At 44.9% G+C, this 27301-nt stretch overlaps 2 protein-coding genes across 6 annotated transcripts in view; one reads left to right on the forward strand and one right to left on the reverse strand.

Moving 5' to 3' along the window:
- Positions 1–27301, reverse strand: part of RAB37 (RAB37, member RAS oncogene family) — a 66732-nt gene that overhangs the window by 35572 nt on the left and 3859 nt on the right. For both annotated transcript variants that reach the window (XM_083430094.1, XM_083430097.1), the window contains exon 2: positions 1230–1340. In XM_083430094.1, the coding sequence (XP_083286220.1) occupies positions 1230–1340 (111 nt within the window). The remainder of the gene's footprint in view (positions 1–1229; positions 1341–27301) is intronic.
- The window catches only part of LOC310672612 (polymeric immunoglobulin receptor-like), an 84290-nt gene continuing 59128 nt past the window's right edge, over positions 2140–27301 (forward strand). The window contains exons 1-8 of one of the 4 annotated variants that reach the window (XM_083430077.1): positions 2144–2441; positions 4352–4684; positions 10067–10405; positions 12712–12790; positions 13667–13764; positions 15314–15348; positions 15849–16013; positions 17484–19692. In XM_083430077.1, the coding sequence (XP_083286203.1) occupies positions 2384–2441; positions 4352–4684; positions 10067–10405; positions 12712–12790; positions 13667–13764; positions 15314–15348; positions 15849–16013; positions 17484–17567 (1191 nt within the window). In that variant the 5' untranslated portion in view covers positions 2144–2383 and the 3' untranslated portion in view covers positions 17568–19692. Of the gene's footprint in view, positions 2442–4351; positions 4685–10066; positions 10406–12711; positions 12791–13666; positions 13765–15313; positions 15349–15848; positions 16014–17483; positions 19693–27301 lie in introns of those variants that run through there. The other 3 variants (XM_083430079.1, XM_083430080.1, XM_083430078.1) reach the window with 3 other exon arrangements.

Genomic DNA, 27301 nt, shown 5'->3' on the forward strand with positions numbered 1-27301 from the left:
TACTGTCCTTTCCACGGGGTCAACCACATGTGCTGAGATTGGGTTAATCTAGGCTGTGTGCTCTGACTGGCTGGCAACATGGAAGGACTCCTCCTCCATGTTTCTAATGGATCTAGGAAGAGCCTCATGAGGCACCAACTTCATCAGCTGCAATGGTGGCAACAGGGGTGAGAGGAAAGGAATGGAGAAAAGGAAGGAAAATAGCAGGAACAGCACAGAGTTCTAGGACTGGGTGAGGGATGGTGTAGAGAACCAGACACTTCTGTCCAGGACAGCCATAGATTTGGTATACTGAGCAGATTCTGGGTCCTACCACGAACTTCTGTTGGTACAACTACCATCATCCCTGGCCACTGACCCTTCTGGCTGAGGCTATTGGGAACTAGAGTCTAATAATACCCATAAAAGGTAAAGGACGCCTGACAGTTAAGTCCAGTCGCGGACGACTCTGGGGTTACGGCGCTCATCTCGCTTTATTGGCCGAGGGAGCCGGCATACAGCTTCCGGGTCATGTGGCCAGCATGACTAAGCCACTTTTGGTGAAACCAGAGCAGCACACGGAAATGCCGTTTACCTTCCCACCGGAGTGCTACCTATTTATCTACTTGCACTTTGACGTGCTTTCGAACTGCTAGGTTGGCAGGAGCTAGGACAGAGCCACGGGAGCTCACCCTGTTGCGGGGATTCAAACCGCCCATCTTCCAATCGGCAAGCCCTAGGCTCTGTGGTTTAACCCACAGCTCTGTGGTTTAACCCATAGGACCACAGATTTCTCACCCCCAATGTAGTGATATCTGGAACCCCATAAATAGGTGTAACATCCAGGTGTTTAGGCCTGATGATGCAGTCTTCGATTTAATTTGCTACCACCATCTGCTGGGCTACATTGCACAGAAAGCCAGATGTCAGTACTTGTACAGTGGTACTTCGGGTTACATACACTTCAGGTTACATACGCTTCAGGTTACAGACTCCGCTAACCCAGAAATAGTGCTTCAGGTTAAGAACTTTGCTTCAGGATGAGAGCAGAAATCGTGCTCCGGCGGCGCGGCAGCAGCGGGAGACCCCATTAGCTAAAGTGGTGCTTCAGGTTAAGAACAGTTTCAGGTTAAGTACGGACCTCCGGAATGAATTAAGTACTTAACCCGAGGTACCACTGTATAGTAAAGGTCTGCCCTCATTTAAGTAACCATTCTCAAACATGCCTAGAGTAGCCAAGTGGCCCTTACGGTAAATCCGATGCCCACAGTTGCAGAAAAAGAGCCTGGTATGAACTTGCCCTGGTCAAATTGAACCAGCAGTGATGTCTTCCCAACTCCGCTGTCTCCAACCAGGATAGTCTGTGGGAATCAGACAAAAAAAAAATCAGGTTAGCGTTCGAATTAAAAGGGCCGAGGCCCCATTTCTCTGTTCTCAGTGTACAAATGCTGGCAGCAGATTAATTGGTAACTTTGTAATACTGGAGAGACGTGGTTAGACATGGGTTTGAGAGCATGACACCCACAGGAATATTTCAGGGGGAGAAGCAAAGTAAATACAGCCGTACCTTGGTTTTCGAACTGCTTAGTTCTTGAACGTTTTGGCTCCTGAACGCTGCAAACCCAGAAGTGAGTGTTCTGGTTTGTGAACATTCTTTTGGAAGCCGACCGACCGACAGGGATTCCACAGCTTCCAATTGGCTGCAGGAGCTTCCCGCAGCCAATCAGAAGCCGTGCTTTGGTTTTTGAATGTTTTGGAAGCCGAATGGACTTCTGGAACGGATTCCATTTGGCTTCCAAGGTAAGACTGTACTCCAAACAAATAAGTGCACATAACTGACATCTAAAAACAGGCCCTTCATTTCTAATAAATCAGCTGACGTTGCAGCAGCGAGTCCTGGTAGACCTGGCCTCTGAGAACCTTGTGTTCCAAGTCTCTCTCATTTCTCAGTAGGGTAGATCAGCAGTCCAGCAACAGGAAGACCTAGCATCCAAACAAAGTATTTCTACATACCACTGCAGCCCTCCATCCTGTCCTTGGCTCCCTTCACCTGTTTGAGCCCTTCATTAATTGCACTGCATCTACAACCAGCTTCATAGCCCAGCCCCACCTGTTCTTCCATTAAAAAAAAAACCAAAACCTTTGACAAAATTGCAGACGGAGAGTACAAGATTTCAGTCACGCTGACACTTCTGCTTTTTGCTTCCTAGAGCATTATGAGAAAATGAAACTGCTGCAATGGCCAGGGCAGGCTAAGGGAATCGGGGAGAAAGCAGAAGCAGAAGAAGCCTATTCACCCTAACTCATGGGGAGGGGGGGGGGGGACAAAGCACCGTAAAAGAGAAGTAGCCGTGCATTCAAAAGAGCCGGCACAGAGGAAAGGAGATCATGCAAGTCTGCGGCGATGGTCAGCATGCGGCAATGGCACTTCGTTGTGGGAATGTTATTCTTCAACCTAAAAGGTGAGCGGTTTGTGTCTGCCTGTTTACCCTGAACGATCAGGGACATACAGGGTAAGATGGGAATTGGGGGTGAACGTGTGATGATTTCTGCAATTTAGAGGCAGCCCATACACAAGAGATATGTGCCTTCAGAGTTTGCCTTCTGGCAAGATGCAAGGAGTTGGGGTTTACATATTCTGCAGCAATGCAAAATATCCAATTTTGCACTGGCTTCATAGCTTAAATTTATGGAATGTGGGGTGGAATTTCAGAATTTAATGCATTCTGCCAATACCTTCAGGGCAGTGGGGAAGGGGGCTGTTAGGAAAGAAGCTGTGTGGACACAGACTCATTTCTGCAGAGTAAAGAGAGCAATTCCCCCCTTGTCACAAGCTGCTCATCCCTGGTGTGGAGAGAGTGTCTCTCTCTACACACCCGGGATAGGCAGCTCATGACAAGGGGGGAATTGCCCTCATTACTTTGCAGAAATTGGTGTCGTTGACACAGGGCTGAAGAGATTGCACCCTCAGCACGACCATTTCTGTTTGCCTGGTGGAACAACCTGTCCTCTCCGTCCGCTGCGCGCTGTTCCGTGGTTCCCCCAGCCAGCCACCCGCCCTGAGCCAGTTTGGGGACGAGGCACACAAAGGAAGGAGAGGAGGGAAAGCCCTGCTGTACTACGAGAAGTCCGTGGGTGGATCCAGCCCACTGAACTATCAGAAGTGCCCAGCAGCCCCTACAGCTTTGTCTCCTGAGCTGGTTGGGGGAAACAAAGTGCTCTGCCTGGTCTTCAGAGGACCATCTTTAAATAGCAGTGCTTTATCTCCTGTTCTCAGCGCTGATGAATGACCTGTGCAAAGGAAAAGCAGCATTTCCAGGCATCCCAACCTCAGCGCTGGATTAGGGGAGGATGAAAATGCTGGTTGTGCGTGCATGTGTGTGCGTGCGTGCGTGCACATGCCTGTCTCTGCTTGTGTGCAAGAGTGAGCAACTGTGTGAATGTAAGATATTGCAGTGCAGTTTCTTGTGGGGAATGTGCATGTGCAAGAATTGTGTGTGTGTGTGTGTGTGAAAGAGAGAGAGAGATAGAGAGAGAGAGAGAGAGAGAGAGAGATTTGTAGGTACACTGTTTGGTGTGCATGCATGTGTGCGCATGTGCACATCCATTAAGCCATGTCTACCACTGGCATGTGGCATTTGCAAAGTTGGCTGACTATCAATAAAGGTTCTGGGCCCAAAAGGGTTAACTACCCTAGATCTAAAAAAAAATGAAGTTTAACACTCATTATCTTTTCAATATGAAGATTAAGAATTTCCCAACAATTCATATGATCACCACCTCCTGCCAACTCCTAGGGACTGAGGGGTCTTCACACCCCCCAATAAAACAGTCGATGGGCATTGCCATTCAAATGGGTGTGTGTGCGCGCGTGCGCACATTGTGTCATGTGATCGATTATGTGGGGCGGGGCTTCCCTGTCCCCCATATTTTATTCAAGTTGGTTGGCACACACACCCCGTAGCAGTGACTTTAGTGTAAACCATCAACTCATCAATCATAGACCCCAATATGAATGATTTAGTAACTGCACCTTCCCTGGCCTGATCAGAACCCCCTCACTCGCTTGTTTATTGCCTCCATACCCAAAGACAGCAGAAGTCAGGGGCCACACAGTTCCTGCTCAACTAGTGAAAAGAACGGCAGATTTAAGCCTTGCAGCCGGGATAGGGGAAACCTGTGGCCCTCCGGAAGCTGCTGTTAACTCCCAACATTAAGTACCATGAACTGACATGCCAGAAGAATAGAGGTGGGGTGGGGTGGATTATTGGAGTTCTGATCCAGCCACGAAGATGTGTAGAGTAATTTTATATTTTTCCATGATACTAGTTGGAGAGCTAATGCCTTACTTCAGGTTTATTCTGCTTTTCAGGTTGCATGTCTTATCTGACTGGTCCTGAGGCACTGACTGGATTTTTGGGAAGGTCACTCTCTGTGAGATGCAGATATGATGCTGGGTTTAGGAGATATGTAAAATATTGGTGCAAAGGAATTCCATGGAGCAGTTGTGAAATAGTTGTTCGGACGACAGGATCTGAAGTAGAGAGGACAGCTAGCAGACTTTTTATCAAGGATAATCATTCTCGTTTGGAATTCAGAGTCAGACTGGAGAACCTCACACAGGAAGATGCTGGGATTTACTGGTGTGGCATAGAAAAAGCTGGCTCTGATTATGGATTCCTTGTAAATATTACTGTTCTGCCAGGTGAGTCCTGTTTCCAAGCACCACAGGAAACCCAAAAGCCAAAAACAGCTAAAAGGGGAAGAAAACCTCAGAGGGGGACTACGTTCTGTGCACATTAACCCCAATGGTGGTTACTCCTTGGTAAGCATGCTTAGACTTGCAAATATAAAGGAGAGTTGCTACTTTTATACTTTAAATAATGACAGTCATACAACTCCTCCCCTGTAGCACAAATATTTTGATAATTTCTCGCTTTCCAGAATGAGGTTATTTTATCCTTTAAGCAAGGAAATAATGGTAAACGAAACAAATTTTGTTTTATGTTGTTGTCAGCTGAGATGCCCCAGTTGGTAGACCATGAGTCCCTTAATCTCAGGGTTGTGCGTTCAAGCCTCACATAGGGCAAAAAGATTCCTGCATTGCAAGGGATTGGACAACTCTACAATTCTATGATGCAGGTGCAGTCGAACCTCGGTTGTCGAACTTAATCCGTTTCAGAAGACTGTTCGACAACCGAGGATCAAAGGGCAGTCAGCAAAGTCAATGGAGAAAAAAGGGGGGAAAAACTCCCCAGAAGCCATTCGGCTTCCGAAAATCATTTGAAAACTGGAGCAGTTACTTCTGGGTTTTTGGCATTTGGGAGTCAAAACGTACAATAATGGATGCATTCAGGAGCCGAAGTTTGACTGTATAACATTCACATTAAGGAAATCTATGCTTGCAGAAAATGCTTTCTATTACATTGCAGGATTGATTATCAGCAACATCTCAGTGAGGAGGGGAGGGGGACTTTGCTTTTGACTGCCCAGTGGATACCAGGCTTCCAGATGACCTGTTTATGGAGCATTCATCCTGACGTGCTTTCAGGGAGATTGGATGACCCTGGCTATTTGATGAGAATTCATTCCGATTTGTTCGCAGAGGGGTTAGATGGCATTGTGTCAAAGCGAGCGCCGTCCCACACTTTCCAATTGCATGTTGCCATCACTTTTCCTTTTCCCCAAAAGCCAGATCCCAAAAGCAGATTTGTTGCACATGGCCTCCCAGTCAACTATCACTGCGCAACCTTAAGTTTATGCATATGTGATTAAATCCCACCCCAAAATAGTGACTGCCTGGAAGCATCCAGTCAAGAGGAAGCGTAAATAAGACACTAGAGGTTGAAACAATGTCCTGTTCTATTCTCAGAGGGTTTTGTTTTTTTACTACGGTACGTGCGTCTTGCCAAGATTGCGGAATGTACTGCGTGGCATCATAGTGAAAGTTGTTGTAATACAACTCCTCCTCTGTAGCACAAATATATCTCTGTCAGAAAGGAAGCTCCTTAATTCGTAAGATGCACTAGCTCAGTAGTTCATTTACCGGGCTAAAGTTGAGTAGAATTTCCCAGAAACTGAGCAACATGGGCGAGAAAGGGAAGTCTGGGGGAAACCCAGTGCTTTGAAGTCACAAGCATCTGAGTAAGATGTTGCGGAGAGAAGCATCTCTCTTATGGTGTGGCTTCAAGGTGTTGTGTGTGTGTGTGTTGCCTGCCCTGTGTCCTCCTTCTTTGCAAATCTCAAGTGAAGGAGCACAACATTTGAGACTGGTTTTTGGGGTGTGCTTTTTGGAACGAACAGCCCCGCTCCCAATGTTCTCTAATGGTTGCTGGTAGGAATATTGTGTACCATGTGCACTAAGACATAGCACTGGTAGCATTCAGTGGAATATTCACAGAGAGCTAACCTACTGACCGGGTGTCTCGTTTCCCCCCCTTATTGGTAAGCATCTGCAGAGATCTCCACATCTGATCAGAGCAACATCCCCGGGGGGAAAGGTTTTAGGCCTCCTTGCCCCTAGGTCCCATTTCATGGATACAAATATGCTCTCCAGAAGCTGCTCTTAAGCCTTGTGGAAGTTAATGAGAGTGGTTCACTGTGGGCTCTTCCACACTTCTCTTTGTCCCACAATTTCTTCCTTTTGGTCTTTTTTTTTGTCCCAGTGTTTCCCCAGGAAAACCCGCTGAGGGCTCACTTCTGCTTGTCTTCTGCATAAAAAGCACAGGTTTTGCCTTTGCCCCGCAGCTTTCTCCTGGGAAAACAGCCCTCTTTAGTGCTAAATCGGAATGAAGACAATCTGTGGAAAATCCAGTTGTTATTTGTTCTGATTCAGCACTAAAGATTGGGTTTCCCCAGGAGGAACAGCAGGGCAAGCTGAAGTGGGGAGTAAGCCCTGAATTGGAACAAAAGTCGATCTGCAGAAAAGCCCAACTGACATTTGCTCTGATTCAGTGGTAACTACAGTGGTACCTCAGCTTACATACGCTTCAGGTTACAGACACTTCAGGTTACAGACTCCGCTAACCCATAAATAGTGCTTCAGGTTAAGAACTTTGCTTCAGGATGAGAACAGAAATCGTGCTCCAGCGGCGCGGTGGCAGCGGGAGGCCCATTAGCTAAAGTGGTGCTTCAGGTTAAGAACAGTTTCAGGTTAAGTACGGACCTCCGGAACGAATTAAGTACTTAACCTGAGGTACCACTGTACCACGTTTTCCCTGGAAAAGCAGTGGGACGAAAGAGAGACCTTTCGCACCCATGTCCAGAAGTCACCAACCAAACAGAAATGCAGATGAGCCATGTGAATCAGGCAAAATGCTCATGATTTGGTAAACATTTTGAAAAGGGGGGGGGGGGGAGAAATGATTTCAGCCTGCTTCTAGCAGCAGACTGACCTGATCCAATATTCGCAGACTTGCTTGCTACTCAGAATGCAGCTCCCAGGAAGATTACACGTGTCTGTGGATTTTGCAATTTCATTTGGGTGCACTAAAAGTGCACATAAAAAGTTAGTTTTCAAGTTAAAAATGACTGTGTACTAAAACATGCATTTTGCATTGAAATGCATTGGAAAAAAATGTGTATTTTTCACAAAAAAGCCCATATAGAATGCATACATTTTAAATGTGGACTTCTCTTTCATTCCTTCAAAAGATCTGCACAAAATGAGATGGAGCAGGACTATAACTGAGCACCAGCTAAACTGAAACAGGGTGGAATTAGGCTGCTGAGTCCATCCTTAATCCCCCCCCAACACTTCCTCCATCAAACTATTTCAGCTGTTGCATGCCTCTTAAAGCTAATATTCTATAGAGGAGTGAAAAGTGAACTATGTGCAAATTTAGATATTAAGCTTGCCCTCAAAATTCAAACAACATTCCAGCTGTTGAGGAAGGAGAACAACTGTATATTAGTGATCACAATGCAGAGCCTTTTCTGCCACCTTCTCCAGTTCCCGGCGGCAGGTAGACTTAACAAAAAATCCTGAATGTTTTCCTAATCACAGGTGACTCATGAAGTTTTGTTTTGTCGTCACTTGCCGATTTTATTAATGGTGCTGCTTGTTTTGTTGTTCCATTTTTTCATGTTTTTAAAAATTAACTATAGTTCAATATATTTTTTAGAGTACTTTCACAAACCAACCAACCCACAAGCAAACAAACACACAAGCTCTCTCAGTGTTGCAGAATGCCACAGAATATAAAATGAAAAATAAAATAAAGGCACATTCGCGCTAGCTAGCTATTTATGTGAAGGAAACGAGTGGTTTAGATGCTGCAAGGGGAAGGAAGCAGCAGAACATACTGGGCAGCTGCAGCCACTGTAGAAGAACAGACAGCTTTTCTGGAGCTGAGTTGTTTGCACTGATTGGAAAGGGCTGTGAAGCAGCCATGCAGCAAGAAACCTAAAGAGTTATTAGGTGTACCAGAAACACTTCTCTTTGTTTCCGGTGAGCAACTCATATTTTCCATACTGCTTTTATGAAATATTAATATTCTTTTCATGATATCTATTTAACATTATTTTTTAAAAAAACAAGAACAGAACACTAGAATTGCTTTCATCAGTGCCTTTTTTTAAAGACACCAAGAGAACCGGGGCAGAATGTCCATTTGAAGCTCCTCCCTGCGTTTTCCTTCTCACAGCACCTTGTGGCCCTCCATGCCTGGGGGGCCCTCTGAGAAGGTGAGCACTGGCGGAGGAATGGGGGGGTGGGGGTGCAGTCCACCCTGGGTTTCTTCCCTGGGGGGGGGGGGTGACATTGCTGTCCCACCTCCAGGACACTGGCCCCGCGGGCAGCTAGCTCCGCCCCTGAGTGCACAGCATGTGTGCCGTTCCGGGTGCCAGAGCAGCTAGTCCTTCCTCTGAAGGCGAGGAGCGTGGCAAGGAGCGAATGAGCTTTCTCAGTGGGGTCTCCACTTTTGCGGAATGCTCTCCTCAGGAAAACAAGCCTGTGGCACAACGCACTGGATAAGACATTCCTGTTTGCTCAGAATTCTGGTCTTTTAACTTAAGATTGCACAGCAATATAATTTGTGGCCTCTTTGTGCTTATCTCTTAGTGGAGTTGAGTAGGACCCCTCGTTATTGTTGTTGTTGTTGTTGTTGTTGTTATCATTATCAACATCTGTTACAGTGGTACCTAAGGTTACATACACTTCAAGTTACATACACTTCAGGTTACAGACTCCACTAACCCAGAAATAGTACCTCGGGTTAAGAACTTTGCTTCAGGATGAGAACAGAAATCGTGCACCAGCGGCACGGCGGCAGCAGGAGGCCCCATTAGCTAAAGTTTTGCTTCAGGTTAAGAACAGTTTCAGGTTAAGAACGGACCTCCAGAACGAATTAAGTACGTAACCAGAGTTACCACTGTAGTCACTTTATCTTGCCCAAGGCAACTCAGAGCAACTTACAACAAAAAAAAATATCTAGCCAGCTTGCTTTGCATGAAGTGCAATAATAGAAGGTATGTCACAAAATCGGTGAGCACAGGGTGTCCATGTGGATAGGAAGCGCCTTTAAGATACAACCTCTCACCTCAAGAGATTTGACTTCTAGAGCTCCACAGGTTGCTAAGGTTGTTCAGTTGTTGTTGACTTAACAACTTTTGGAATCTTTATTTTATGGTGTTTCATTCTGTGTATTTAGTTTGAAATTATTCAGAGGACGTTTGATATGCTATATATTTGCTAGTCACTTAGGAAAGTGGTTGTTTTTTTTGTAGAAATCAATGAATAAATGCAATAAATAATGACAGTACCTACTCAGAAGCAAGCCCTCACTGAGTCTCTGCCCACTTACCTGGGAGTGAACCTCCCTGAATTCAGTGGGACTTACTTCTGTGTACATATGATTGCAGTGTTAATGAAACTTATGCACTGTTGTATATTTCTTATTTTTTATGATTACTCCAAGATTATATTTTCTATTGGCATCTTGGTGTTGAGTAAGAACACAATGCATGAAAACTGACACTAACTGATAGAATTCCAAACTACCCCCCCTGCTTTGGCCTAATGTCCCTAGTGTTATTTTTCCATGCAGAAGGAGAGGGTTGTGAGTCTTGTTTACTCTGTTCTTTTCAGGTCCTTACTCTGGATTACCCATCATCAGTAATAGTACAGTGAGTGGACCCGTGGGTGGGTCGTTATCTGTCATATGCCGTTATTCAGAAGCATATGAATTCTATCTGAAATTCTGGTGCAAGGATCTGAAATACCAGTGCAAGAAAATTATTGAAACAACAGAAGCATCTTCCCTAGTGAAACAGGACAGATTCTCTATCAATGACAATCGTAGCCTCTGCTTATTTACAATTATTACAGAGAACCTGACTCTGGAGGATATTGGGCAATATCGGTGTGGGGTAAATATACCACTTGGGTCTGATGATTATTTTCCAGTCACTGTGGTTGTCTTGCAAGGTAAGTTCTTTCCCTGACTTTTAGAGACAGATTTGGAAGTCAATATTCATGTTAGTACAAAAAACAAGGCGTACACGTTATGAGCTAAAAAGCAAAAAGTAGACAAAAGCATGCAAAAGGCTGATTTGGAAATTTAATTTATGTGAATAGTAGTGTTTTTGGCATCATATGCTCATGAGCAAAAAACAGATGGGGTAGCTAGCATAAAGCACTTCATTCCAAATACATCCTTCATCAGTGTACATACATATTGCATAAAGAGGACCAGGAAAGATTTTCTTCAGTGAGGCTTGTATGATCATAAGATTGCAATATGTATATACGCTGATGAAGGATGTATTTGAAAATGGGTGCTTTATGCTAGCTACCCTGTCTGTTTTTTGCTCATTAGCATTTCATGCTGAAAACACTCATATTCATGTTAGGGCATTGGGTACCAGAGGAGGGGGCCCAAGAACTGGCCCTCCCCGCTTTTCCATTGGTATTCTCTGGATACAATGATTTTACATTCAGTGGCTCAGGGCATTGATCCTACCTAATACAGTTGGTTCAAATGTTCAGGAAAACGACATTTTGCACTCATCCCAGGCCAACAGGCAGGAACTGCAGAGAACTAGGAGGCTGTATATTGAAGCAGCAGAAGCCTATGTCGTGTGAGGATGAACAACCTAAGAATGGAAATATACTTTGCAATCCAAAAAACTAAGTACTTGTCACACAACAAGCAACATCATTTCCCTGCAATCTCAGATTACTGGAATTGCCCGAATGCTGGGGAGGAGCTACAGCTAGACCAGGAAGGTGGCGGCAGATGTGAGGAACGCCTGTCGCTCTCTGTTTCCCCAGGAAGTTCTCTTGCTTTCGTTTTGAAGTTCTTGTGCAATTCCTCACCTACCAAGCCATTGAATAGCAAACTCAGTTGACCATAACCGTGTGTCAGACACATGACCATGGAAAGAGCTCTGTGGTCATAGCTGGAACACATATTGAATGTGGGACCATTGACATTTGCCTTCTGTCTTATTGCAATCGGTATGGGAAACTACTTTACGTTATGAACTCCCAGACCAAGTTGGTCCTTGCTCAGTAAATATATGTTGAAACAGTTCACAACAACTTGTTTCAAGCCGTCTACTCTTCATATTTGAATTCATATTGAGGGTGACAATTGCTCATGCACACCCTCCAACTGTCCCTATTGTAAAGGAACATTCCTGGATTTAAAGAAGTCATCCCGGCTTCTGATAGGATCCCGGAATGTCCCAGGGATAAGTCAGTGCTTGAAGCCAGTGTTGGCACTTGCTGTAGTGCTGCGCTCTTCCGTGAGTCAGCTGACTACGGCCACACTCTGGCACCCCTATTTTCATCAGGGGAATGTCGGAGGGTATGCTAACATTGCTCTAATCTACCACCACTTCCCTCACTTCTGTACCAGCTTCCCTGTAGAGCTTTCTGTCCATTGTGCTTTTTTGATTTTGACTTCAAGCATTGCAGTACATGTGGATACTAGGCCCTGTGATGGGCAAGGATTACAGGTGTTTTGTTTTTTCTTCTTCTCAACCTTCTGCTCTGCCCCTCTGAGGCTGGTGCCAGCATGAAGGCAGGTTACCTGACTCTGCTTTACCTGTGAGGCTGAGATCTGAGTCAGGCAACCTCATGCAAACAGTTGGCTGTGTGTAACATCAGAGGTTGCACAAGATTCTCCTCGCAATACTGTTCTTACCACAGAAGAGGAACAGAGAACTCATGCTAGTCCCCAGCCCCAGCCATTACACTGCTCGCATCAGTAAACGGTTCAAGCAAGCAGCTATTTGCACAGGAAAGAAAGCTGATGTATCGTCTTACCAGGACTCCTTCCAGACTATTTTATGGGCAGGATTCAAACACAGACCAGGAAACTTAGGTGGCGCAGCCATAGTGAGTTTCATGTTTCTCTGCAACAAATCCAATCTCCTGGCAATTTGACTTTTTGCAGGAAAGAAAATGTACTAGAAAGTGTGCAGTAATTTGACTTGACGCCACACAGCTTCCCTGCAAAGGATTACGAATGACTGCTCAATGAACAGCTGACATTGTATAACCTCCTTGCAAAGTTTATGCAAACAGATTGGGATGAATGTTCAACTAACTGGCCATCTGGAAGTGGCCTGGCTCTTAGAAACTGAGTGAGGTTCGGTTTCAATGATGACAGATGTAGGAACTGGTGGACTTATGATGCCTTCACACATACACACTTGACTGTACAATATAATGGTATATACATATAGAGAGGTGGGATGAAGTCTGTGTTTTTGTCTCTGTTTTAGAGCCTCTCACTACTACAGCAGCAGCAGCAGCAGCAGCAGTAACTACCAGAGGCCCAGACTCAGACTCCGAACCACCAGGGTAAGGACTCACACGGAACAGCAGACGTCTGTCAAAATGCTGGTGTAGGGAAATCTGAGACGTGCAGCTCATTTCCATTTGTGGTTTCCAGCTTCTGTTTGCTTCTGCTGTGACACAGTGCTGCTTTGTGTAAGGAGCAAAAGGCTAGCTGAGCACTGAGCAGTCCATGTGAAGTATTTCACATGTTATGTTAATTCTGACACGGAGCAGAAAACATTGGTTCTCCTAATTGCCAGTTGGGGATTTGGGCAGGATACTTTCAGAGCAGGGGTGAAGAACCAATGATCCTCCAGATGTTGTTGGACTACAGTGGTGCAGTAGTTAGAGTGTTGGACTAGGGGCCAGGAAGACCAGGGTTCAAATCCCCACTCAGGGATGAAGCTCAGTGGATGTCCTTCAGCCAGTCACATCCCTCAGCTTAACCTACTTGACACCATTGTTTTGAAGATAAAATTGGGAGGGGAGAGCCATGGATTCCACCTTGAGCACCTTGGAGGAAAGTGTGATCTAAGGGAATAACTAAATTATTTTCAACATCCCTGATCATTGGCAATGCTGGCCAATGAGAGCTGAAGTCTAACAATATCAGGAGGGCCATTGGTTTCTCCATATGTAGAAGGAAAGAGATCTGCAAGAAGAAGGGAGAAGGGGCATTGGAGATGTCAGCTCCCAGTCATGCAGCAGCAAAAGTAGGGAGTGGAGTTTATCCTTCCCCTTTATCACAAACCGAAGGGGTTTCTCTCCTGCGGAGGAAGATTCAGAGCTTCCAAATTCTATCCAGGAAGGTCCCATTCACATTGCAGAGCTATGTGTCAAAGAACAAGCAGCAACCAACGCACCATGTCTCACATACTTCCTGCCTTTTTCATATCCCAGCCTTTTCATCACAATCCTGTTGCCGGTTATTTTTCTGGTGCTGGTGGTGCTCTTAGTAGCCGCCTTGCTGTTAATGCGGAGCCTGAAGAAGCAAAAAGGTGAGTGGATGTGTGCAGGAAGTCCCTGCATTTTATCTTTCCTGTCTCATGCTCTCTGTCTGCCCCTACCTTTCCATCTCCCATGCCTCTCCACTGTCGTTTCTGGTTTCCTCCATATTTTCAGGTCATTTGAACTTTGCGTGACCTCAGACTCCTGAAATCTGGTTACGCGTCTGTTAAAAACTGACTGAAGACCTCCAGTGCAACCCTGTATATGAGCTATCCTACCGGGCTGGCATTGGAGTGGGACGTCATTGTTTTCTGCACTTTTTTAAGGTAAAGGACCCCTGACCATTAGGTCCCATCATAACCGACTCTGGGGTTGCGGCGCTCATCTCGCTTTACTGGCCGAGGGAGCCGGCGTATACCTTCCGGGTCATGTGGCCAGCATGACTAAGCTGCTTCTGGCGAACCAGAGCAGCGCAAGGAAACGCCGTTTACCTCCCCACAGTGCCACCCACGTCCCTCTGCACTTTTTTACTTGGTTGTAAATTGCTTTGGGACTTATTTTTTTAGTAGGCAGCAATACACAAATTTAATAAGCTTAATCTAACACAGTGGTGTAGGTTAAACCACAGAGCCTAGGACTTGCTGATCAGAAGGTTGGTGGTTCGAATCCCTGTGACGGGGTGAGCTCCCTTTGTTCAGTCCCAGCTCTTGCCAACCTGGCAGTTCGAAAGCACATCAGAGTGCAAGCAGATAAGTAGGTACTGCTCTGGTGGGAAGGTAAACGGTGTTTCCGTGCGCTGCTCTGGTTCGCCAGAAGCGGCTCAGTCATGCTGGCCCCATGACCCAGAAGCTGTACGCCGGCTCCCTCGGCCAATAAAGCGAGATGAGCGCCGCAACCCAAGAGTCGGCCATGACTGGACCTAACGGTCAGGGGGTCCCTTTACCTTTAACACAGTGGTGTGGAATCTCATGTTTTTAAACTGAGTATTATACTGCTGTTCAAAGCCCACAATGAAGGGCCTGCTCAAAATATTTTAAATAAGTGAACAGATGTTTCCTTTGGCTGAACTTGTATACAATCATAACTACAGTTAATATATTTCTCCAGCTATAGCCACTCAATGCAGCTTTAATTGCCCCAATATCACACCCAGGAGCTACTTATGGAGGCCTTGAAAATTGTTTTATTTGTGGCTACCTAAACGTAGCAGTGCAGAAGAGCAGATAGCAGAAGTGAAACTTTCTGAAAAAATAAACTGGGTTTCTAAAGCACGTTGCTGTTTAGGTGATGCTGTGCTGAGGCAGAGGAAGGAGGTGGAAGAACAGAACAGCCCCTTCATGCAAAACATCTGCCTCAACCTAGACCAATACAGAAGTTGGATTAGGAGGGATAAGGAAATCTGTACCCACTTTCCACAGCCAGCTACCCACATCTCCTTTGAGAACTTTTCCTTCCTGCTATGTGAAGATACTGTGGAGATGCTCGTTCTTTCCAAATGCTTGTTTTCCTATTTCCCTGACCTGCTTTTAAAATGAAATGAGAAAAAAAATAGTTTTAAGACACTGATGTGACATTGCAGCCTATCTGCTATCTTTTCAGCTGCCAAAGCATGTGGGGATATTCTCCTGTCTACGGTAAGTGGCAAAAGGACTTCTCCCTTCCCTTCCCTTCCCTTCCCTTCCCTTCCCTTCCCTTCCCTTCCCGTCCCCTCCTCTCCTCTCCTCTCCTCTCCTCTCCTCTCCTCACTTTTGCCTTCAACCTCAGCAGGCTTGCTGAACCAAATTCTTGCTCTTCCCAGAATGCTAAGAGTAGTTTCAGGGAACATTTAAAAGGCCACTTCCCTTGACCCACGCTGATCCACTCCCAGAACATCCTGTTACAACTTCTGTGGAACTTGGTACAATAGGGTACCATTTTCTTTCAGGTAGCTTACTGTGGTGCTATACTCAGACAGTTCTTGCACCTGTTGTGAACCAAGATTGCAGGCGATAGCTCCGTGTGCGTTTTTTTGGCCACGTGCAAATGTCTTGGGGAAACATACCCTGAGATAATGCTACAGATACAAAGGGGTATGGGGGGGGGTCTGCTCAAAGATACCAAATGGGACACCGTGTTGTTTTTGGTTTAATTTCAGGCTCCTAATCGTGCAGAAGGCAATACTTCTGGTAGAACTGAGAAGCCAAAGCAGAGACCTCACCACAAGGCAGCTCCGCCCAGCTCCCACCAAGCAACAAACCACACAGAAGAAGTGGAATATGCAACCGTGATGAAAGCTTCGACTTCTGCTTCTCAGCCAGAGGTTCTTCCCTTGAGTAGAAAATTTGCCAATGCTTTTTGCTCTTTTTATAGCCCACCTTTGATCTCCACACACGTTAAGGGGGCAGCGCCTAAAAACGTATATCGTTTTTGAGCACATCACAAAGACGGTAGTTTTGGAAAGACCCCTGTTGCTTTGTGCAACTGACTTCCCAGTTAGTGATTCACAAAGAACCCTGGGGAAATGCATACGCCATAAATTACAACCCAGACCATCACCGCCACTACGTAATAGGCTTCTCAAAATATATGCCTCTGTTAGTAGTGCAAAATGGGTCTTAGTTCATTTTGGCCTGCATTAAGTCTGGCAGTGCCGGGACTGCATAAATAATGGGCAAGATGCACACAAGCTCTCTTAGGTCCAGCGCAGGAGCATGTCAGTTACTATGCATGTGCCCCAAAGTGTGACTGTCACTGCTTATATTGGACTTTAAAGACACATTCTGTTCTCCTTAAGTCACAATGTGGCGCTGCAGTCGACAGAGGTTTTTCCATGATGCAACAAACTCCCAAAAGAGTGGGCCAAAGCAAATTTGGGTGGATATTGGTTGCAACACCACGCATTCCCCACCGTCCCTTTGGGTCTTCCCTCTTCTGAAGCATCGCTGTTGGTCAAAGCTAGACATGGGATGCTGAGTGGCATGAACTTCCATGGCAATAGTACTCCCTCATGGCAGAGAGATCATGCATGTTTACTCTCTGTACCACAGCAGTGATGACTACAGTTTCCAAGCCCCTACTAGCAAATTCTGCCAAAGTACAATCTTGCAATATGTTATGCAAACCAAGAGTGTGTGCACTTGTGTTGCATATTATGGGATTATCCTGCGCTTCCTCCAAGGAACAGGATCCTTGACGGGCTCTGAGAGGCTTGTGGGTTGACTGTCGTTTGAGAGCCTGCCTCCCTGCTCTTTCCATTGGAATAGACTGTTTGCCAGTGTTGATGAGATTCTCCCTCCATGTTTGAGACTTGGGGCTCCCTGTCAGATAGGCTATGCTGAGAGAGAACCCCCCAGTTTTCTGGGGTTTGGGTCTGACTCTCCCCAGTCCAAATAGAACACACTGCCCATTATAACAGGGATGGAGAACCTGTTTTAGCTGGAGGCCCACATTCCCTTCTGCGCAAACTACTTGCGAATTTTACCTTGTTTCTGCACACCCCTTGCACACCTCCAACCAGGCAAGCAAGAGGCATAATCGGAGTTCACGGACATATGCCAGCCAGGCAAAAACACTCAATGAGAATGCAAAGCTTAGCCAGTAAGTGGTGTGGCCTGGGGACAGTCCCAAGGGCCAAAAAGAGAGGTGTGGAGGGCCACATTTGGCCCCTGGGGCTGAGGTTCTCCACCCCTGCACTACACAACGCTGCCTCCTCGCACCCTGCAATGCTTTGTCTTCTTGCAATAGTTCCTGCCTCCTTGACCAGTGCTGTTGTTGTTTTTTCACTTTCTAGGTTCCTACAGCTACAGAACAGGTATCATATGCCTCCTTAAGTTTTCAAGGTCCAGTTGAAGAAGCTACGTACGCCAATATGTAGTAGGCACCCAGTTCAAATCCTGACAGCTATCGAGTACTGTGAACTGAAAAGGAAAAATAGTTGGGACCTTCCTCGTGGAACACTTCCCCTTTCTGCTCCTCTCCCCTTCCAATAATGGACTGTTGCAACACCTTGTCACTTATAGGGGTATGACTGGACTCCACACACTTGATCCCCAGTGGCCTGTGATGAGTTGTAGCTGATCCTTACAACTGCAGGAACCTCGGAAGAAAGCTACAGTCAAGAAGCCATGTTAAACTAAGCCTGCCTGCCTGCCTGCCTCAAAGGAGCAGTCTAATAAGCTGTGATGTTTTCATAGGTTCCTGACAGGGATGGAACAAGCTCATGCCTGGTTTGCTCGAGTTCTTTCCTAAGGCCATTCCATTTTTGTCCTTTTTTTTTTTAAGCTACAGAAAATTATTTAAATGTTTTATCACAAGATAATATTTAAACACATTCTATTTCATTGCAAACATTTGGAATCCTAAAGTATACATTTAAAAAGCCTGTGTATTTTTTAAAATTATAAACCAAGAACTAGATCACAAATCTGAAGAAGTGCAAAATCTATGGGGTGATCTGGATGGGGCGGATCAGATCAAGTTGCATTGGAATCAGCAGAAATCAGACTTCTCAAGCATCCCTTGCTCTCCACACCGTTTCTCTTACATCAATGAGTTTTACGTTCTGCCATGATATCGTACGACCGCTGCTGTGTGCTTGCCTGTGAGTCCATTGCTATCTGTAAGGTATCTTTGATCTCAAGAGCCAATGAAGTATCACAAGCTGTTTGTAATCTGTGTGCATTTCTGCATGATTTTTACTGCGGTGCTTATTCAAAACTTCAGAACTGCTGTTGGGAAATTATCCTGGGATGGGTGCAATTAAGAAACAGGACACAAGTGGTTTCTGATAGTGAGACAACCAATCAAAAGCTAAAGTCTGGAGTGGGGAGGAGGAGAGGATACGCTCAGCCTGGAGGCTCAGAACAGTTCTTCATTGGTGGGTGCTTGCTGGCTGGGGGATTGGCCCGTCTGCAGAGAAAGTGGAAGTATCCAGGCACTATTGCCCAAGAGGCTGTTTGGAAATATCCATGGCGGCGTGAGCTTGAATTTCCTTCTGTAATTGGGAACAGATACTCTGTTAAGTTGCTCCTTACTTGAAGAGGACGCTGGATCTTGTGAATGGCCCCAGGAGTCCTCATTAAAGCTGGCAAAACTGAATCAGCAGAATACCGAATCCTTAAACAGCCAGGTCTCCCTGCTCAGGACACCCCTTCCTTGTGCGTATCATTTTAAAAGCATATTGCATTTCCATACTTCGCTTACTGAAAACATCCCTCTTGCTACTTAACATGGGAGGTACTAATGATGCAATCTTTTATGTGTCTGCACCCAGAAATAAGTCCTATAGTCTTCACACTCTAATACAGGGGTAGCCAATGTGGTACCCTCCATGTTTTTCGTTGGACTACAACTCCCATCATCCCTCCCCATTGACCATGCTGCCTGAGGCTTATGGGAATTTGTAGTCCAACATCTGGAGGGCACCTGTGAGCTATCCCAGCCCTAAGCAAGTATGTCAGGACTGCAGGAGGCTGCTACCACCAATGACAAGCTGGGCTTTGGATCTTCAGAACTCACTCCACTTGCTCCAGTAGCCTGTCCTGCAGTATTGAACTCACGCTCCCATTTCCCTAGCCATCACAGAGAAAAACAAAATTAAGGCTATTACACACTTACCTGGGAGTGTGTTATTTAACTCAGTGTGGCTTAATATCTTAGTAGACATGTATAAGATTGCCCTGCACAGTTGCCTATTTCAGCCAGAGGTGGAAAATAAATTCCGAGTCCTCAAATGCATTAGAAACATTACATCGGCTTCAAAGGTGGAAAGAAGCAACAATCCCGACTGGGGAAGAATGGCAAGCCAAACTGCTGGATTATGCCGAAATGGCTAAACTAACCCAGAGACTCAGGAATCAAGAAGATAAAGACTTTTAAAAAGAATGGGAAAAATTTATAACCTATCTAGGAGACCATTGTAAACGAATTAAAACATTACAAGTGATTTTTAAAGTCCAGCTAAAGTAACAAAGTTTATGGATAATTAAGAAAAAAGAAAATTATGGAAACTGCATTGATGTGTAGACTTGGGGATGGGGGGGAGTCAAGAGATTAAGAGAATCTCAAGAAAGGATTATATAAATTTGTAAAAATCAATAAAAATATTTTTAAAAAATTAAAAAAGAAGCATTACACCAGCTTCTTTCCTCAGTCCTTGTTTTCTACAAGAAACAAAACCCCATTGGCCATTTTTGTAATCCAGGGGTTCCTCCAGATTACCTATTTATTGAGCACGCACCCCAATTTGTTTTCACAAAATTTGTGGGAAGATGATATGACATGAGATGGCATCACATTAAGCAATTGTTACCACACTTTCCAGTGTACTTTGCCATCATTTTCTTACTGCAAAAACTTGGGGGGGGGGGTATTTTGCTTTTTTTTGCTTCTTCTTTTTTGGAGGTGGGTTTTCCACAGAAGAGCACCAGATCCACTTTCATTGCACAACTAAAATTTGTTGGTACAAAACTGAATCTGGCCCACAAAATAGTGACAGTCTGGAAATGGTACAGGAACATTCTTGTGTACAGCACACTGGAGGAACGCTTAGTACTTCAAGCTGATTGGAAAAGGCAGACAGGAACCATATTGGCTGGGGCTGATGGGAATTGTAGTGTGGCAACATCTGGAGGCCCACAGGTTCCCCACCACTGAAAGAAGTAAAGACCTCTGGAAAACAATGCATGGTAGCAGGATACAGGCAGTGGTTGCATGCACCCAGCCTATACCTTCAAAGCACATTCAAAACACAGACTTTCCCTCAAAGAATTCTGGGCACTGTAGTTTACCCCTCACAGAGTTAGAATTCCCAGCAACACTCAACAAAATACAATGCCCAGAATTCTTTGAGGGAATTGCTGTGCTTCAAACAGTATAATGTGCACATAGCCAATGTTTGCGTGGACAGGCGGAGTACCCCCCAACCCCCTCCCAGTTGACCCCCGAGTGGAATAATGACTCAAGACAACATGCTATGGGATTAAAATTGGCCACAACTTTATTAAATTGAACATATGTTCAAGCAGAGAGCTGTTGGAGGGGAGAGCAATGACAACCACTCGGCATATGGCCAATGCCTCCCCTCAAGACCCCTTTAACGGGGAACCCTGTGATCACCGCCACAAGGGGGATGGGGGTCACCGCTTCACGCCCCCCTCCATTTAGGAAGATAGACTAAAGGATTCCACCCAAGGCCTGAAACCTCCAGGTATCCAGCCTGGGGAGAATGAAGCCGGGAGCCGCATTGGGATCCGGGGGGGCTGCGTTCGACCATACAAAAGGCACCCCCCATTTGATGTGGGGAGCGGTCTTTGTATGTGGGCTGTCATTCATTGGTGCCAAGGCGTCCAAGAGAAGAGGAAGAGAAGAACTACAGCTTGGCTCTTTGTTCTCTCCCACAGCTATTCAAATGCGTGGTGATTTTTCAGCCAAGAAGAAAGGGATCACATGACAGGAGGGACTTGATATTTGCATGTTCCGCTGTGCAACACATTGTTGCACTTTCAAGAGGACTGATTAAAATCAACAGGCTGCTCTCCAGCTGTATCGATAAGAGCTGGAAAATATTCCGCAGCTTCTCTGAATGGTGTGGGGTTCAATCTCCCATTATTTACCCACAGTTCACTTAAACGATCTGGATAGCTCTGTCACCAGGGTGGCTTTCAATATTCTGTTCCTTAAATATTAATCAAAACCATTAGCTCTCAAATGAATGGAAATTGCATGCATGCAGGGCTCATAAGTTCTTTGGAAGAGATGGGAAACCAAACATCAATAGTATATTTATATTTGGCCCATGCATACACTATTAGCTGGCATAATGACTTAATAGTAGGCGGCTTGTTGTACTAGAGTTAAAACAGCATCCAATATAATTCCTCTGAACGGAAAAGATAAGTAGGCAGATGGCAGTTCCCAAATATATTACAGTGGAATAACTGCTACTCACATCCTTGTTTGGCTTGACAGCAAGCAATCGGCATGAACCCCACAAGGGAATTATATGAGCCAATTCTGGGTTTCAGGTTTTCTCCTATACTTCTGACAAAGTAACCCTGACAAATTCAGAGTTTACATGTCTAAGAATTGCCACCTCTCACTGTGTTCCCAAAAGGTATAAATTTAATCCCTAGGAAACAGGCTGTGAAACTGACCATGGCCAAAGACGGAACAATAAAGGTTGTGTGACTCAGGCCTGCAAACAGGTTCTGATGCAAAATAGAGCAATTAGGTTTTTCTGCCTCTGTTTTGGAAGACATTCCCCATCTGCAGAATGTTGCCATCATAACCCTCCCTGCCTGTAGACTCCCAACTGGGTACATTACTCCCAAGTGCTCCACAGACATTATATGAGAGAAGCTCACAAAGCCCTGAAATGTAGGCCAGTTTCATCTACATACATGGATGGTTGAGTCAATAATGGCTCATTTAAGCCACTCATGCAGGGATGGGGGACCTGTGGCCCTCCAGCTGTTGCTGGGACTACAACATCTATCATCCCTAAATACCAAGGTTTCAGACACAAAATCTCTCCCAGTCTTACCTGGAGATGTGATACATTGAACTTGGACTTCTGCATGGAAGGCAGATGTTCTGCCACAAAGATACAAACTTTCCCCTAAAGAGAAAGCTAGCTACTTCTTTGACCTTCTCACTGTGGGGTGTGAAACACAGAGCAGTCAAATACAACGTTCCTAGAGTGGACATGTTTAGACATGAAGAGGGATGTTTGTCCAGCCAGCAGAGAAACTTCCTGTTTCCTCCTGGGCTGGGACAAACTTCCTCTACATGTGACCAGAGGTGGGCATGAGCTCACCTGTGCAGGTAACAAAAGCACAGGGCTGGCCACAACACCTCTCTCTTCTCCATTTTGCTTTCGTCAGCCTGAGATGCTCTCTTGGCCAAGAGAGGACAAAGGCACTATCTCCTTATGGGATAGATTCCCAGTGTAACTTAAGTCTGCCTTCTGGGATCCATCTGTGAAGAGAAAATGTGAGTAAACTAATTTATACCTTTTATACAAGACTGTCACGTCTGTTCCTTTTAGGAGGGAATAAAGGGGAATTACCAGGAAACTTGTTTTAGAGGCTTAAGCAAGCCTGGCAAACCTATCCACTGTGTAAGTTTAAAAGGGGAATGTTACTCTGCTAAATTATAGAACTTGTTAACGCAAGTTGGAAAGGATATAATTAAACAATATATCCTTTCCTGCCTCCCTGAACATTCCTACACTCACCCCGTACCTCCAGCATGTCCCAATATCTGCCTCCACCACCCTCTTTTATTCCATTACCATGTGGGTGTACCAGTTTCAGCATTTTCAAGTTATGCTTATATAAAAGATTTAGTAGCAATCCTATCCGCATTCAGCTCATGTAACTCAAGGACAGAACCGCACTGATATTTCCCAAATTCTCCAGCTTAATGGGACTATAGATCAGATTATTTGATGTCCAGTCATGGATGTCAGTTCACAGTCTTCCTTGTTCTCAGCTTCACAAATTCCCATTTTGACATAATCATCCAGTGTCAATATGCACATTTTACATTGCTACCAAATCCCAGAAACCCTGTATTTGGGGACAGCATTGTTATGGGTTTCCCATGTGGTTGCTATGAATAGGCCTAGCACTCTGGGTTTGCATTAAAGCAAGAAACCTTTTCCTTCTGCCCAAAGTTACATTGCCTCAAGGGTAACCTGTCAGCAGGATTGAATCAGTAGTGGGTGCCTTAAGGCAATGCCTGGACAGTCTTGTACCTGACAATGGAATGCTAATGGCCCAGGAGAGTCTCTCTGTAGGAGCTAATTGTTAGACAATTGTTTCTTGGTACAGAGAGCTTGGAGCATCCTGAATTACAGAGAAACCTCCGAGATTCTGGGAGGTGACATACTCACCTACCCAGTAAAGACTAATTGTGTGCATGTGTGTTTGTGCATGCAGATGTAAGGCAGACCCTCCAAGGGTCCCTATTTTCCAGGGACAGTCCCAGATTTAAAGAAGCCATCATGGTTTCTGATTTGACCCCCAGAATGTCCCACTTTTCCTTAGGGCATCTCTATTTTTGTTGGAGAAATGTTGGAGGCTATAACTATAGGAGAGGAGATAACTATAAAACATTTAGAAGATATTAGAAGACAGCCCTGTATAGGCAAATTGTTTTTAATGTTTGTTTTATTATGTTTTTATATATGTTGGAAACTGCCCAGAGTGGCTGGGGCAACCCAGCCAGATGGACAAGGTATAAAGAATAAAATTATTATTGAATTGGACATTCCTATTTTCATCGGCGAAATGTTGGAGGGTATGGTAAGGGGACAGAAGAGAAACTGCAGTTTTGAGGCCAGGTTAACCTGGGAGAGATACACAGAGAGGGATGAGCTGATTTAAGGGTTCTGTAAGGTAACAGGTGCTCTGGTCCATGGGGTCACGAAGAGTCGGACACGACTAAACAACAACAACAACAAAGGTAACAGGAGATGGGATGGCAGTGTTGCTGCCTCTCTGAAGAGAATTTGTTGCCGGAGTGTTAAGCTGTCTGCCTTTGCCTATGCTCAACCTGCATACATAAAACCTGCATAAATAAAACCTGCATAAATAAACTCATACAAATCCAGATCATGGTATATGTTGCCTCCCCTTCAGGAACTCCACATTAATCCTAGTAGTGGTGCACACCAAATATTTTTTGTGTGCTTGTATTTTTTTTTAAGTTTTTAAAACTGCTTTAAACTATTTTAAATTGTTATAATCTGCCCTGGAACCTTAGGGTGCGTGATAAATTAAAATCCTCCTCCTATTTTTCTGGGCAGCGCTGGTGCAGAATCCTAGCCCTTCTTAGGACTGACATCAAGCCCAAGATAGAAAAATCCAGGTCATTGCACACAGACTCATGTAGGATTGTGGCAGTGTCACAGTCTCCCTGCAGGACGAATGCACAAACATTTCCACACAGTTTCATTATTACATACAGTATAGCTCTCTCCTTAATTTTGTCTTCTCCCGCTACAAAATATAGAGTTGTAAAATTGAACACATGAAGCCACCTTTGGTAAGCAGAAAGTAACACACAGTGCTAACCACAACCTTTGGTTGAACTTCGTTATATTATTCAGAATTTTATTTTTATCACCGAATCATGCAGTTCAGTCAGGTTTTTCAGCTGCAAACTGCAGTTTCTCCAGAAGAAGGAAGAAAGGGAGATGCTAGGAGGGAACGTACAATCTAGCCTGCAGTTCTTCAAATGTCTTAAGACATATCCACTTCCTCATATTCTCAAGGTGGTTTACAAAATGAATACAATTGAAATGGAAAAGAAAAAAGAAAAACCCACAATGAACTAAAAGGGCACAAAATAATAACGTTCTAACTTTAGGTGTTGACACGATTTTACCGCCATCTTTTAAAATACTAGGGGACATGTTGCAAGGGGGAGAAGAGGTGATTAATAGTAAGGTATCCTTTAATTGGAAAGGGCCGTTGCTCTGTAGTAGAGAAGATACTGGCCACCAGATAGTCCAGCTTGGTATATGTTCTGATTTGCTTTGACTAATGCAGTGGTTCCCAACCTATTTTTGGCCATGCCCCAGCTAAGCATCTCTAAAATCCTGACTCCCCACCCATCCCCATGACATATAATTCTTATTATTCAAAAAGTGAACTCCTATTTATGTGGAGGAAGCCTAAAAGGCCATTATCTGTTAATAACTCATTCTGGAATTGCACCCCTTAAAAATCAAATTGCCCCCCCTGTGGGGTGCGTGCCCCATGTTGGGAACCACAGGACTAATGGTTAGGCATTTATGTATTTATTCAGTAACTATATAGGCAACCCTTCAGTATGAACTTACAAGGCAGGATCTAACTTAGAGTAAATTAAACAAAATACAATAAAAGACAAATGCAACACAAATGACACAACAGTAAAAGCAGCACCCATAAAATCAGCAGAATCAATAAAACTGAGCAGAGCCATAGTCCCATTCTTCTCCATTCTACACAGTAACATCCACGTAGCTGGCAACACACTGAGATATCCCATCTCATCTCACCTGACCTATATAAAAAACCAGTGCTACCCGGGAAGCATTCGTTCCTGGTTTCCTGCTGCACAGTGCCCAAGATCCTAACATTAAGTCCCACCAGATGAAGTTGGCATCAGAAGTTTCCATTTGATTGGGCCACATGCTTAGAGTTTGTTCCCAGTTTGCTCGTGAAACATAAGCCCTTCAGTGTGCTCTGCTTACCTACCTTTCTTGCAAGCTCATTTGCAGTGTAATAGGCAAGAAAAAAAGTGAAGGAAAAATTGCTGGAAATCGAGCAGGAACTTGCACTTAAATAAAATGCATGCACCAGAATATATAGCATACAGTGGAACCTAGCAGCAGTATTTCCATTCGGCCAATTCCCAGAGGACAAGAGTGTTCTTTTAATCCTAGAGTTTCTTTGGCACTGGATATAAAGCTGCTGAACCTTAATTCCTTAGTCCTGGAAGCTGCATTGGCAGTTTCACTGCAGGGTTGAGCCAGCTTTGTGATATCAAATCATTATAAGTATTCCTTTCCCAGTTATGCTCCAATATGAGCACTTTCCTCGCTGGTACCAAGACACTAGAATTTATAACCCATTTACAACAAATACACGAAGCACAGAAAAATGACAGGTCCAGTGCAGGCTAATGGGGCCTCCATACTGAAGAACTTGCAAGTGGCAGGTAGATTCAGTTGTGCTCCTGACAGTCACTGCATTGATCCCCATAGGAAACACTGCTTCTCCAAATTGGCTGGCTATATTAGTGCAAGAGTTATACCACTGACCTACCACCTCGGAACCATGCACTGTGCAATGGACCACACAGAGGAAGATGAGGCTCTAGATCTGCTTGTGGGGAAAGAACTACTAAGACCTTCTTCAGGATCATCTGGCTGGAGGACACAACTCTACCACCCCCCTCTAATTCAGAGGGTGAGTCTCCCACAGCGCCCATCTCCCCAGACCCAGAGAACCTGAAGACTGCAAAAAAAGATGAGGACCCTTTAATAACCAGCACCTCCAGAGCAGGTGGGACTCACCACATGAGAAATCCAGCCAGCTCATATAAGGCTCTAGCTACATCTAGGTACTTACAGAGATAACCGTTTGCACAGCTTCAAAGACAATAATTTGCACAGACAGGAGTATAGGACTTTGTGAGCTCTCCAAGGTCCTGCACGTACCTTGAATTCCTGCCAACATAGAGCAGACACTTCTAGCCTTCCCCTGTGAGCCTTGGGCTCTGCTCACAGGACAGCAATAGCGGCAACCTCTTGTTCCACTTCCTGTTTGGGCATTGCCACTGCTGGGGAAACTTGCCTTCCAAAAGTGTGTCAAGTCCCACTTGTTCTCCAAAATGGGGCATTTCACTCCGCTGTTTTGTGGGCTTTGCAAAAACGTTAACAAGCAGCCTACAGCATATTCACATCACGTTTCTCCTTTTTTTACAGCTCACTTCTCCATACAAAGCACTCCTCAGCACAGGAGCTGGTTAAATCAGGAGCAGAAGCTGCACCCCACATCAATGCTGCATCAGTTTAAAAAAGGAGTATCCCATTAATTATCAAATGTGAAAGCA

Source organism: Podarcis tiliguerta (assembly GCF_965153285.1).
Source record: "Podarcis tiliguerta genome assembly, chromosome: 2".
Lineage (NCBI taxonomy): Eukaryota > Metazoa > Chordata > Lepidosauria > Squamata > Lacertidae > Podarcis > Podarcis tiliguerta.